The sequence below is a fragment of the Mauremys mutica genome, chromosome 11 (genome assembly GCF_020497125.1).
Source record: "Mauremys mutica isolate MM-2020 ecotype Southern chromosome 11, ASM2049712v1, whole genome shotgun sequence".
NCBI lineage: Eukaryota > Metazoa > Chordata > Testudines > Geoemydidae > Mauremys > Mauremys mutica.
The window spans coordinates 17,195,860-17,209,949 of record NC_059082.1 but is presented as its reverse complement, the minus strand read 5'-3'; the positions used below and the strand labels follow the sequence as shown (position 1 = coordinate 17,209,949).

Below are 14,090 nucleotides of genomic sequence, written 5' to 3'. Positions count from 1 at the left end.
CAGCACCATATGAGCTTCCTCCCTGCCACAATTGGCTTGGGGGGAGAGGGCAATAGCTTTAAAGTCCGACCATTGCAATCCTGTCAGGAGAGGTTGACCTGACTGCTGAATCAGCATATCTCCTGAATGGCCTGGCCTCACCCTCTCTTTGTGGACTGAGTGAGCCAGTCATCTCCGGTCCTCAATAGATTGGCAGTTGCAGGTAACTTGTGATCGTGTACCCCTGCTCCTGATGAAGCTCCTGGGCAGTTAGAGAGACAAGGAGGGTGAGGTAATATCTTTTATTGGACCAACTTCTGTTGCTGAAAGAGACAAGCTTTTGAACTACACAGAGCTCTTCTTCAGGTCTGAGAAAGATACTGAGAGAATCACAGCTAAATACAAGATTGAACAAATAGTTCAGCATAAGTAGTTAGCACATATTCTAAGGGACCATTCAAGGTGAAGTGGCCTATTAACATCCCTATAGTCCTAGGACAAAAAGTGGGGTTAGTGGGTTACAAATTACTGGTCAGTGTACCATTGACTGTTCCAGTGTTTTGAGTAATGCAGGGGTGGGGAACCTAGGGCCTGCGGGCCAGATCCGGCCCCTTGCTCATTTTCATCCCCACACTTCAACTCACCTGAGGGGCGAGTGGGGAGTGAAGGCTTGGGGCTTCCCCCCACAGCTGGGTGAGCTGGCATTTGCGGATCCTGCCCCAGGGTGATGAGGCTCGGGGCTTCCCACCCATGGGGCTAGAGCAGTGAGCGTTGTCTCTCCCCACCACAGGGGGGCAGGGGGGCTTCCGAATCTTGGTGCCCCACTTCCCTCCCCCACCCCGCTGCGGGGCTGCGCGAGTGCCAGCTCGCCATGCTGTGGACAGGAGGCTGAATCTCGGCGCCCTCCCCAGCAGGTGAGTTTAACGTGCATGGCCCACCATTTCTGTTTTCAGTTGGTCTATGGCCCCGATACAAAAAGGGTTCCCCATTCCTGGAGTAATAGATAAGAACATCTCATGCATCCTGCAGGTGTTCATGCAATTTTGGAAGTGTTCAGGATTAAAATTTTCTAGATCCACTGAGTTTAGTCCATCGTTAATCCATTTATACTAACACATGAAGACTTTATCTTGTGTAAAACTCTTCATCCTGCAAAGTATTTTTGGTAGGAAGACGTTCAAATCAATTTCAGTAATGTTGTTTACCTCTAGCAGTTACCACTCAGATGTTTTTAGAAAGAAGTTTCCTTTTAATCTGCTCAGAAATGGCAGCTGTTTTTTAATTTGGATAAAATTATTGTTAATAATAAATATAATTATTGATAACAGTCCCTGTAAATGTTTGCACTGGGTGCAAGTCCTGCACACCATGTCAAAATCTTCATGTAGAATTTCCATCAGCTCTCAAAACAAGCCTACCTACTTATCTATTCCTGAGGAGTCAACTGCTGAAGACGCTGAACAAAAACCTGCAGTCCTAGGGCATATGGCCTGAAGAAACTCCCCCTCATTTTTTTCCCCATTTTTGCAGTTTATCCAGCTTCCCACATTGTCTTGTACATTTATGAACTTAGCATAAATGAGTAAAGTCATATTTATTTTAATAACCTCTGGGAGCAAACAAGAAACAGGGTGTCAAACTCTTCCTTGGAATATGAACATTTGATCATAGAAAATCGGTGTGTATTCTCTGCCTGGTATGTCAAATAAGAAAAGCGAAAAACAATTAAAGCTTTCCAATTGTGGTAATTACATTGTGAAAATCTACTTACATATGAAGTACTTATTTAAAAAAATTCTCCACACAACTGCAGCATACACATGCCATGTCTCACTCATCTGGAGGGTTATTCCCTCATTTTCTATTAATTTTAAGACAGTTCTGTTCTTAAAGCAGCTTCCTCTTAAAAATTGTGTTATGTATTTCATACAAAATAATGAAAATCTCTTAGTTGGGCGAGTTTTCCCTTTTTCGGATTATCACAGCTTGATAGCTCACAGTATTTTCCATTTTGTGTATTTAAATCCGTTCTGTGCTTCATTCAATCTTACTCCCTTTCAGCAGTGCTTTTGGAAGATTTCTGTTTGGATATTCGTAATGATGATACAGTATTATTTAAATCTGTTGAGTACTTTTTGTAGCATCATATAGGTTTGCAAGTCCAGTTTTTTGCCAATCATTTTTTGTGTATGTGCAATAGGAATAAGAATAGTTTAAATTAGCTTTTAGTAAATAAGATGGTGGTGTTACTTTTTGACAAATAAAAACGTATCTATTTAGCGTTGTATATATTATCTTTTGACAATCAGTACAAATAAGGGCCAAATCCTGAGGTTCTTGATCAGTTTTTACTTAGTTCATAATCAGTGGTAAGGAAGAACCTCAGGACTGAGTTCAGGGTATTCAGTGTTTCTAAACTTGGCTAGGGTAGAAATCAATTTATATTTTTTTATTTAATTTCAACAGATAATATTGATGATTATTTTTAAGTATTTTTTATTTTTATTTAAATTTTCAGTTGCAGGAAATTATAGGTAGGACAGACTATAATCATTTAATGACAGTAAATATTCAGATTCAAAAAGTTAAAGCTTTAACAGTCAAAGCACAAACTGTCAACATACACAAAGTAAATATCCTTAAATCAAACTCTTAAGTTTTCAAGCAGCATTTTTCTTACTTTGTCTGTCTGTCTAAATTTTGATCATCATCATAATATTTTTTCATTGGTTTGAATGCATGCGATGAAATCAACTTTTACCAACATTTACTGATAAAAAAATTTTTAATCCTCCCCTAATCAGACTTATTCTGTATTCTGTTGGTGCTGTCTTAAAAAGTATCCTCTACATTTTTCTCTTTACCCCAAACTGTCTTGATACAAATATTTGTTTCTTCAATAGTAGTTTATTAAGAGTGGTTTATTTCTATCTTCCTAGGTGAGATGCCTCAGTTGGTCAGAGGAATGAAACTTTTAAACCAAGCTGATCCATGTGTCCAAGTTTTAATCCAGGAGACAGGAGAGCATGTATTAGTTACAGCAGGAGAAGTCCATCTCCAGCGCTGCTTGGATGACTTGAAAGAAAGGTTAGGAGGGGAAAAAATAAATATTTCAGGTTCAAGAGCTTTGTGTGGTATTTCTCACTCAGTTAACTGATTTATTTTCTGGTGAGGTTGAAGCCTCCTTAGCCAAGACTTTTTGCACTACTGTTGGATCATAAATATAAATTTTAATAGCTATAAAATTATCTGCAGCTGAAAATGCCACCGACTTCCTACTCATGCATGGCTTAAACACCTTTTTGGCAGGTTATTTCTCTATAGAAGTCATAAATTGCAATAGTTTCAGAGTTTCATTTTGAATTGTGGTAAACATTCTGTACCCAAAAAAATGGTTAGGAAAATGGTTAGGTTTCAGAGTTCAGCTCTCTAGAGTCAAGAAATGACAAAGCCTAGGGCTGCACATGCACCCTTAACTCTGCTCCCAGTTTTTAATTGCATTAACCTATGCTATTTCCCATATACTATATATCACTGAACTTTCTCCAGTCTTAGAGACGTGTGTTTAGAATCTTGTTTTATTTCCTTTTTTTTTTTTACTCTAACGCTATTTTCATTCCCGATAGACCTTAACTTACTCAGACTTTTTCTCTAAGGCTATGTCTAGACTTACGATGATATGTAGTGTACGTACACTGCACAGCTCCCTTAGCACGGGTATAAATAACAGTGTAGATGATGAGGCAGTGCTTAGGCAAGTAGACTAAAGGCATGCCAGAACCTTAGGATATTTACCCTACATGGCTCTCTGCACACCCAACCCCTGCTTCCACACCTATGCTGCTAGTTTTAGCAGTGTGGTGTCCCGTTGTCTGAGTCCTTCCCCACGGCAGGGAAAGGTTCCAATAGCAAGGAGTTGACAGAGCCTTTGCCTGTTGCAGTGAAAGACTCAGGCAGCGGGGAGAGGCAGCAGGAAAAGGCTCCAGCAGCTCTCCGCAGCCAGAGGCTTTCACTGCCACTTGTGGCCATAGGCGGCAGGTTATATCCATTTGCGGTGCTCGGGCACCAGGAATATTCAGGGCCGGGTGCCCTGCTCCAGCAATATTTGGAGCTGGGTCTCTCCCCCGGCCCTGCCTGGATCGGGCCCCGGCCCCCGCGGGCCTCCCCGCCCCACCGCATCCCTGCCTGGAGCAGGTCCCAGCCCCCGCCTTCCACACACACCCCCGCGTGTCCCCCAGCCCCCGCCGCATCCCTGCCTGACAGAAAGCAGCGCGGCGCCTCTCCCCTGCCTGCTTGTGCTGCCAGAGTAGAACGGCTCTCGGCAGAGCTGCTGTCTGCTGCCCCAGGGTCCTAGTGCCTACCCTCCACTAATGGCAAGGCAGGCTGCCCTTACCCTGCCCTTCCACCCTAGCCCTGAGCCTCCCCAACGCCCCAAACCCCTCATCCCCAGCCAGAACCCTCATCCCCTCACACCCTAATCCTCTGCCCCAGCCCTGTGCCTCCCCCGCAGCATGAACCCCTCAGCCCCACAGCCCTCACCCCACACCCCAACCCTCTGCCCTGAGCCCCCTCCTGCATCATGAACCCCTCATCAGCCCTCACCCCACACCCCAACCCTCTGCCCTGAGCCCCCTCCTGCATCATGAACCCCTCATCCTCAGTCCTCACCCCACACCCCAACCCTCTGCCCTGAGCCCCCTCCTGTATCATGAACCCCTCAGCACCAGCCAGAGCCCTCATCCCCCCGCACCCTAATCCTCTGCCCCAGCCCTGAGCCCCCTCCTGCATCATGAATCCCTCATCCTCAGCCCCACAGCCCTCATTCCTGCACTCCCTCCTATCCCCAAACTCCCTCCCAGAGCGTGCACCCCTTCCCACACACCCCTTTCCACCCCCAAACTCCCTCCCAGAGCCTGCACCTCTCACCCCTTCCTATGCCCCCACCCCCAGCCCAGAGCCTGCACCCAAACTCCATCCCAAAGCCTGCACCCTTCCTGTACCCTAATCCCCAGCCCAGGACCTGCACCCCAGACCTCCCCCCCCCCCACCAAGCCCATTCCCAGAGCCTTAGGCAGGTAGGGGCGGAGTTTGGGGGGGGGAGTTGGAGGACGGGTTCTCGGCACCACCAAAATTTCTACAAACTTGCCACCCATGCTTGTGGCTGCACACAACGGTGTGGACACAGCCTGTTTTTCACTGTGGCATGTAGCTACACGTATTGGACATGCCACCACCAGTGTAGACAAGGCCTACAATGTGTTTTTTATTAGTAATGTTGTCAGCACCCACATACTTACGCTTCGTTTTCTTTTAAACCAGCAGCACAACCTGCCTTAGGCGCAGTTCAGGAAATGAGGCTATTACTATGATGCTAATTTAGAGCCCTGGGCCCATTCCGACTCCTATCAAAGCCAATTCCCATTTGATTCTTATGGCAGTTGGAATGGCCCAAAGTTATAAAATTAGGTGATATATACACATTTTTACTATTACTCTCTATTATACAGCTTGAGTTGTAGGTTATATGTAAGTATGATTCAGTATGCACTTTTCACCAGATCACCCAAAGGGGCCTTCAGTGAGGGCTATTAACGAACATTCAACATTCTGAACAAGTAAAATAGCTAGAGGTAGTTAAGTCACAAGAATTGTTTTCATAATGGCGAAAGTTTTTACTTGTACTTTTGTTAAACTTTACTCTCCTACTGAAAATAGGCTAAACTGTTTTTGCTGAATATTAAAAGATAAAAATTGCCTTTTGAGCAAAAAACAAGCCTGGGAAACTTTAACTGGAAAGTTTCTAGTTTCCTTCTAGAAAGTTTCAGAAAGTTTCTGATCTGGATGATGGGCTGGATTGCACCCTCAGCAAGTTCGCAGATGACACTAACCTGGCGGGAGAGGTAGATATGCTGAAGGGTAGGGATAGTGTCCAGAGTGACCTAGACAAGTTGGAGGATTGGGCCAAAAGAATTCTGATGAGGTTCCACAAGGACAAGTGCAGAGTCCTTCACTTAAGACGGAAGAATCCCATGCACTGCTACAGACTGGGGACCGACTGGTTAAGTGGCAGTTTTGCAGAAAAGGAGCTTGGAGATTACAGTGGTCGAGAAGCTGGATATGAGTCAACAGTGTGCCCTTGTTGCCAAGAAGGCTAACGGCATATTGGGCACATTAGTAGGAGCATTGCCAGCAGATTGAGGGAAGTGATTATTCCCCTCTATTTGGCACTAGTGAGGCCACATCTGGAGTATTGCATCCAGTTTTGGGGGCCCCCACTACAGAAAGGGTGTGGACAAATTGGAGAGAGTCCAGCAGAGGGCAATGAAAATGATTAGGGGGTTGGAGCATATGATTTATGAGGAGAGGCTGAGGGAACTGGGCTTATTTAGTCTGCAGAAGAGAACAGTGAGGGGGGATTTGATAGCAGCCTTCAACTACCTGAAGGGGGGTGGGGTTCCAAAGAGGATGGAGCTTGGCTGTTCTCAGTGGTGGCAGATGACGGAACAAGGAGTAATGGTCTCAAGTAGCAGTGGGGGAGGTCTAGGTTGGAAAAACTTTTTCACTAGGAGGGGGGTGAAGCACTGGAATGGGTTACCTAGAGAGGTGGTGGAATCGCCATCCTTAGAGGTTTTTAAGGCCTGGCTTGACAAAGCCCTGGCTGGGATGATTTAGTTGGGATTGGTCCTGCTTTGAGCAGAGGGTTGGACTACATGACCTGCTAAGGTCTCTTCCAATTCTAATCTTCTATGATTCTATGCAAGATAAAAGTTTTATGAATGACTGACTGAAAAAAAGTCAGAATAGAAACAGTCATGTAAGCTTAACCATAGCAGTAAATTTCATTCTCACTGTTATTCATGACTAAGGTTCTAATTAAAAAACAATATGTAGAAGATAACACTAAGAAAAAATAATCCCTATTTATTTTGGATTTTGTGTTAATTTCTCTTTCTTATTACATAATCCAAAATAATATGTACGGTAGATGAAAAATGAACTTTAGGATGAAAGCTTCAGCATGAAAACATTTTTATAGCTTTTTCAACTCTTTCCACTCTTTTTATTCTTTCTACTATTTCAGAGCCTTACAGATATAAGGGCTCAGTCTTGTAGTTACTTACACACAAATATTTTACTTTCTTATTCACCTGTGTTGGTAGGATCAGGGTAATATTTCCAAAGCCGATTTCCTATCTGACAAACAATATTTTAATTTGTAAAACGGAGATGTTTGCCAACCTCAGAAGGTTGATGTGAGGATCAGTGATTTTAAATGTACAATATTTTCAAAATATAACTGTTATAGTATTTTCCTCTCCCGTATCACCCCAATATGCAGAAAGGGGCAAAAATTATCTTGACTGTTTTCTGCTACAGTTTTGTAATACTTTCCTTTTCTAAGATATTCTGTATGTCTTTTTTTATCAATGTTAGTTGAACTCTGGGAACAATTTCTTTTAAGAAAATTGCTGTTGTACAACCAGGAGAAATTAGGGTAAGTCCCATTGCCTTTCAATGAGACTTAGCCTCCTAAGTACCTGTGCAGATTTTGAAAATAGGATTTAGGCTCCTAAGTCACGTAGTCACTTTTGAAACCTTATCTTATATATTGAGGGAAGTAAGAATGGATCTAAAAGGAAATTGGCCTATATCTGTGGGAATGTGCAGAAAAATACTTAAGTCTGGAGATTAAAAGGAATTTCTGAGTGACTGAGTCTCACAGAACAGAATCTCCATAATGGAGGCTATGATGTAACATTGTTAGTCGAACTTTTCAAATCTGAAAAACAAAATTTAGTTTTCTAATTATATATTTAGAGACGCAGATAAAAAAGGGCACTAATTTTCAAAGATGTTGAACTTTCATGGAAGCCACTGAGAGCTCAACATCTTTGAAAAATCAAGTCACTTTTGTTCAAGTGCTTAAATATGTATTCAGGAGGCTAATTTTAAGAATCCATGTTTCAAAGTTTTAGTAATTGCTTTTATTTTCTTTCCTATTTAGCTGACTTTATAGACTAATATATCAGATCTTTCCAGGAAACTCACTATTGCAGTTAATGTTTAACATTTTTTTCTCTCTATTTTATGGTGGTTTCATTTCTGTAGCACTTTTCAAGTATCTTAAAGCACTTTACAAACAGTAAAAAGTTAAGCCTCACATCATCCTTAAGATGTAAGTATCCCCATTTTACAGATGGGAAGCTGAGGCATAGATTGGGTATTACCCAAGGTGACGCAGGAAGTCTATGAAAAAGATGGAAATAAAATCTCGATTTTCTGGCTTTTAGTCCTGTGCTTTGTATTGTCTCTCCTCTTTTATTTTAACCTAGTTGTTGATGAAAGTTTCTAGAATGGCCTAGTGATGAAAACGCAGTGCCAGGAATTAGAAAGACTGGATTTTATCTCTAAATCTGTGGCCTTGGCTACACTTGAGAGTTGCAGCGCTGGTGGAGGCTTTCCAGCGCTGCAACTTAGTAACTGTCCACACCTGCAAGGCACATCCAGCGCTGCAACTCCCTGGCTGCAGCGCTGGCTGTACACCTGGTCTGCTTGGGGTATAACGAGTGCAGCGCTGGTGATGCAGCGCTGCTCATCAGGTGTGGCCACACACCAGCGCTGTTATTGGCCTCCAGGGTATTAGGCGATATCCCAGAATGCTTTTAACTAAATTACTCTCTTTGTTTTGTTATGCTGCCTCTCTTTGTTTTGTTGTGAACTCGGGGCTCCGGGAGCTGCTTATCTAAAAAACAAACACAGCTCCTGTTTGCTGTGATCAATCTGTAACTGACTGTGAACAATCAAATGAGATAACCCACTACCTTGCTGTGAATGAGGCAGGCAGGGGGATGAGTGTTTGCTTGAGGATAGAAACAGCGGGGGCAGGGGGGAGAAAGGGAGTCCATTGGAGCAGCTGCTTATCTGGTCTGCAGGCTGTTTGCAGTTAAGAGTAAGGGGTCGGGAAAATTTTCTGATTTTACAAGGCAGGGAGCTGATACAGTGTCGGCTCCAAAAATCCACTCTCTCTCTCTCCCCCACTCCCTGTCACACTCCACCCCACCCCCCTCTTTTGAAAAGCACGTTGCTGTCAGTTGAACGCTGGGATAGCTGCCCATAATGCATCACTCCCAACAGCGCTGCAAATGTGGCCACACTGCAGCGCTGGTAGCTGTGAGTGTGGCCACACACCAGCGCTTTTCCCTACACAGCTGTACGACCAGCGCTGTAACTCCCAGCGCTGCAACTCTCAAGTGTAGCCAAGCCCACAGATTAGGAGAGAGGCCTCCATTTCTGCCCCAAAGAGGTGCAAGTGCTAGAAAGCACTTAAAGACTTAGGCTGTGGCCACACTAGAGAGCTTACAGTGGCACAGCTGCACTGCTCTAAGCTCTCTAGTGTAGCCGCTCTAAGCCAATGGGAGAGAGCTCTCCCATCAGTTTAATTATGCCAGCCCCTCGCAAGCGGCAATAGTTATGTCAGTGGGAGAAGCTCTCTTGTCAGCATAGTGCTATCCACACAGGTTTTTAAGTCGGCGTAAGTATGTTGCTCAGGGGGGTGGCTAATTCACACCCTGAGCTACATAATTTATGTCGACTTAAGCTGTAGTGTAGCCATAGCCTTAATGTTGTATGTTTCACTACATCTGGAGGTAGTATTGACCCATCTGTGTCTCTTGTATACATGTGTTATCATGTATAAAGCATTTGTCTCAGATGCAAACAGATGTGTCTCTCTGTTCTCCTTGATTCTTCCTACCACGCAACAGGGACCCAAACTGAGGGCTAGTCTACACTTACCGTCCGGGTCGACGCGGTGAGTTCGACTTCTCGGAGTTCGAACTATCGCGTCTGATCTAGACGCGATAGTTCGAACTCCGGAAGCGCCGCGGTTGACTCCGGTACTCCACCACTGCAAAAGGCGGTGGCGGAGTCGACCTTGGAGCCGCGGACTTCGATCCCGTGGCGTGTGGACGGGTAAGTAGTTCGAACTAGGGTACTTCGAATTCAGCTACGCTATTCACGTAGCTGAACTTGCGTACCCTAGTTCGACCCCGCCCTTAGTGTAGACCTGCCCTGAGAGTGGTTGCCAGAGAGTTGCGATTCCTGTCATTTTATATGATTTAAAGCTTAACTATTGTAAGTGCTCTAAAATCCAAATGGTTACTCTGATTGCTTTGAAATTTGGTGTACCTGTTTGTGGTAGCATTAGTGATCCAAATTTGGGGTTATCTGACTGAGTTGTTAATGAGTTGTAGGGCTCCCCCCCAAAATCAGTTTCACTTTGCTACTTTGTACAGTTAACCTCATAGGTACTAATGACTAGATGACTAGACCTCTAGATGGCTGTGAAATCATCCTTCAATTAACATATCTAAGGAGAAGTTAATCACAAGCCCTGACCTAGGAGAGAAGGAGTTTTGGACTGAGTGGCTGGAAGTTGCTACAATTTGAGAGTCATGGGTGGCAATTTCATTTCAGGGGAATGTAATCAAAGACTTTGGGGAGAAATAATTAGACATGTGAATGCTTTCTGGGAGAGGAGGGGCATTAGATGGTAGAGGAAGGGATACTAGAGGGAGAGGGATTTGGGGTTACAATGAGAGGAGGAAAACAAATGGGATGTTAGGGGAGATGAGGGGGGTTAGGGACTCAGGTGAGGGGAGGCATGGCACCCCATGCTCTGCTAGCACCCCAACCACCCTGCACCCCAGCTCTGCCAGTGCACCCCAACCCTCTGCACCGCTAGTACACCCCAAGCATCCTTCATTGCACATCTCTGCCAGGGCACCCCAGCCACTTTGCATTGCACAACTCTGCCAGTTGTACCTCAACCATCTTGCCCCCCAAACTCTCTGTACCCTCCAGGTCTGCCAGTGTATCCCAGCATCCATGCATCCTAACCAACCTGCACCCCTAACTCTGCCAGTGAGCTCCAACCCATACACTCCAAAGCTCTGCCAGGGCACCCCAACCACCCTGCATGCACTACTCTGCTCCCCATCCTGCCTGGAACTCCACAGCTCTACAGTGCACCACCCCCCACTATGCTTCACGCCACAGCTCTGCAGTGCATCCCAACCTTCCCTACACCCCCAGTTCTTCCAGTGTACCTCAACTTTCCTGTACCCCCGGCATTGCCAGAGCACCCTAGCCCCCACACCACCATTTTTAATAGTTTTCAGTGGAGCCCTGTGGGTAAGAGTGAACAGTAAAAGAAAGTGAAGAGCTTGTATAGCTGTTGAGTTGGCAGAGTAAAGGTATGATATATATTAAAGGGGCATGTTGGGGTATTGCTGAAAGGGGACAGAGGTAAGATTGCATGAGGAACCTTAACTGCATTTCCAAGTTTTCAAGAATTTGAGTTTTTGCTCAACTCAACATTCTGCAAAGGCAGAGCAACCTTAACTTTTCATTGACATAGTTGTTTGCTATTGATTGTTTCCTTTGTGTGAAAACTCTTTTGGAAACTTCTTTGACAACTACAGTAACATAGAAGATTAAGGAGTCCATGGAAGTACCATTTAAAATTGCATGTGTTTTTTCACTTGCAACTTGTTTTTCATTAAACCCAAATCAGGAAATCTTGGCTAGTCCTCTTGCTACCCTTTCAATGAACCTATATAAACCTCCTGGGTATTTGAGAGTGATGTTCAGCTCTGTGCTCTGGAGCCTTATTAGGGGAATATAAAAAGTGTGCTCTTTCCTGTGATAGCATTTGCCTCATACTACCACATCCAGTGTTTTGTAAGCTTAGAATCTTTTCATCTGACTTAAATTAAGGCATTATCACCTTGTAGTAAGAAAGCATTATTATGGAAGTCCTTAGACCAAAGGTAAAAATATTGAATTTAGTGCTGGTTGCCTCAGTGATTCTATGCTTCATTTCAGGTTCCACTGAAGCAACCATTCTGGAACTTTCTATTCATGCTTGGATGCAGAGCAAACTCAAACACAATCCTGGTCAGACTTTCTTTTTTTCCCGAGAGATCCTCACCCTGTGGATTTCTGAATTTTGGCAGATGCCAGTTGTTTCTGAAAGAATCTGTTTCAAAACAACTTCCAATGCAAGGAATTACACCCTGTGTGAAGCTTCAGTACAAGACCTAGTAAAAAAAATGTAAACACACCACCATTGCCGGTCACAGGGCAACAGAGCCAATATGCATTAAGGATAAATCTCTCTGTCCTCAAGGCTTGGCTATGTTTATTTGGAGTAAGCTGTATCAGAGCCCGCAAATTTATATAATCCACACACAGTAAAATGGAGGAGTCAACTGTTACTCAAAGTGGTCAAAATTGATCATTTAACTGTGACCCTTCTTTTTGGGTATACTTTATTTACTGCAGAGTGCTACCTTAATTTACTTGCATTGTGACTATTGGGTACCGGCGTTACTGACTGGATGCAGAGGGTTGGTCTTTCTGGGACTTTGATGCTGAAGCATGTTTTCTTTCTGATCATTGAACTAGAATCAAGGATTAGAAAAGTTTCTACTGGTCCTGAAAGCATTAGTACTAGTCCCACCAAAGTGCATTTACGCCAGGGCAAATCATTGGGTCTTTAAATCTTGCATATCATCTAATGCGTTATTTTTTCATTATCTTGTTGAATATTATGTATATAATATTTCTTAGTAGTTTCATGAAATTTTGTTAATTTAAGTATAATTTCTTGTCTGAGAAATTTACAAGTGGCAGTTTGAGTCCCACGGTGCTTCTGACATTTATAAGCATTTTTTTGTTTGTGCCTTCAAAAGCTGCCACAAGCACCCAAGACTGAAAAGAGGTGAAGGTCTTCCTGCAGAATACTCACTTCAAGAAAATGATTTAATGGAAGCTAAATCTGAAAAGAAATATCCATTCATCATTATTTTGGTGATGAACAATATATTGACACTTCAATAATTGGGCTTATAAATGTTTTATGGCATACTGTGATGTTGCTGAAATTTCTCAAACTAGTTGTGTCCTGCTTTGCCCTTGCTCTGTTCAGTTTGGTTTTTGTTTACAAAATAGCTTTTTTTGAGCTGTGTACGGCACCTCTCATCAATTTATAAAAAGTCCTTTTCAGAGCATATCTTCAAACTGTTACCCTAAAATAATTGTTTGTATAAAGATTTCTGAGATGCCGAGTAGCAGAGAAGAACAGAAACAGCATAATGGCAGATGGAAGCTGAGCTGATGGGTTCAGATGATTTTTCCTTTCTTTGATATCTGTTTGGAAAGGTCAATCGATACTTTAAATAGATTTTAATTATGATTAATTAATAAATGAATAATTAATCAACACCCTGACCCACTATATCCCTACCCTTTCTGCTCTGTTTTTCTATGGCCTGATGAAGGCAATGATAAAAAACTTGCCTTTTTTCACTTAGTCTAATAAAGGGGTTCACCAACAGCTTGGTGGTATTTTTATTGTATTTTGATTCTTAGAACCCTCTTTAATAACCTTTCCCTTTTTTAACATTCTGGACTCTTATTTTATGAGCTGTAGTAATGGGTTATTGGCATTCCTGCTGCTGTGTAACAGTTTAGTATTGTTCTGTAGTGTGTCAAATTTATTTCAATTTTTTCCCCTAGTTACATTTTATGTTATTGTGTCTGACTAACTTGTGTGGTACAGTCGCCTTGCTTATACAAGAAGGCCTCTTGAAACCAATTATTTGCTTTCAGATGTTTTCTATTTAGAGCTACTGTATAATGTAATGTTTTTCACTTGAGATGTATTAGTTAAGGGATTTTTGGATAACCAAACAAATAAGCATAGAAGAGATTGTTACTAACTTCTAGCGTCAGAGCAGTGCTTTATGCAATGTGGTTTGGACGAGATTATGATCTGATCTCTGGGTCTGCAAGACGGAGGGGTGGCTAAGAAGCCTTCCATTTCCTAATCATAGTCCTTGCACGCAGAGAACAAGGCTAATACCAGCAGTGGTAATCACCTCCCAAAATGGCGTAGGGACATGACCTCACGCCTCTCCACAAGAGCTAATTAAGCTTGCCCAATACTGCGCTCTTTCAAAAGATATCACAGTGGCCATGCTTTCTTTTTGACGTGCGGTGCCTTCGGACACTCCCATTGAGGGTGTGCTTTTGCACCTATTCTACTG

The 14,090-nt window shown here is 43.3% G+C and overlaps 1 protein-coding gene across 2 annotated transcripts in view; it reads left to right on the top strand.

Moving 5' to 3' along the window:
* EFL1 (elongation factor like GTPase 1) overlaps positions 1 to 14,090 on the top strand; it is a 155,041-nt gene that overhangs the window by 112,866 nt on the left and 28,085 nt on the right. For both annotated transcript variants that reach the window (XM_044980895.1, XM_044980896.1), the window contains exon 17: positions 2,919 to 3,066. In XM_044980895.1, coding sequence (XP_044836830.1) covers positions 2,919 to 3,066 — 148 coding nt within the window. The remainder of the gene's footprint in view (positions 1 to 2,918; positions 3,067 to 14,090) is intronic.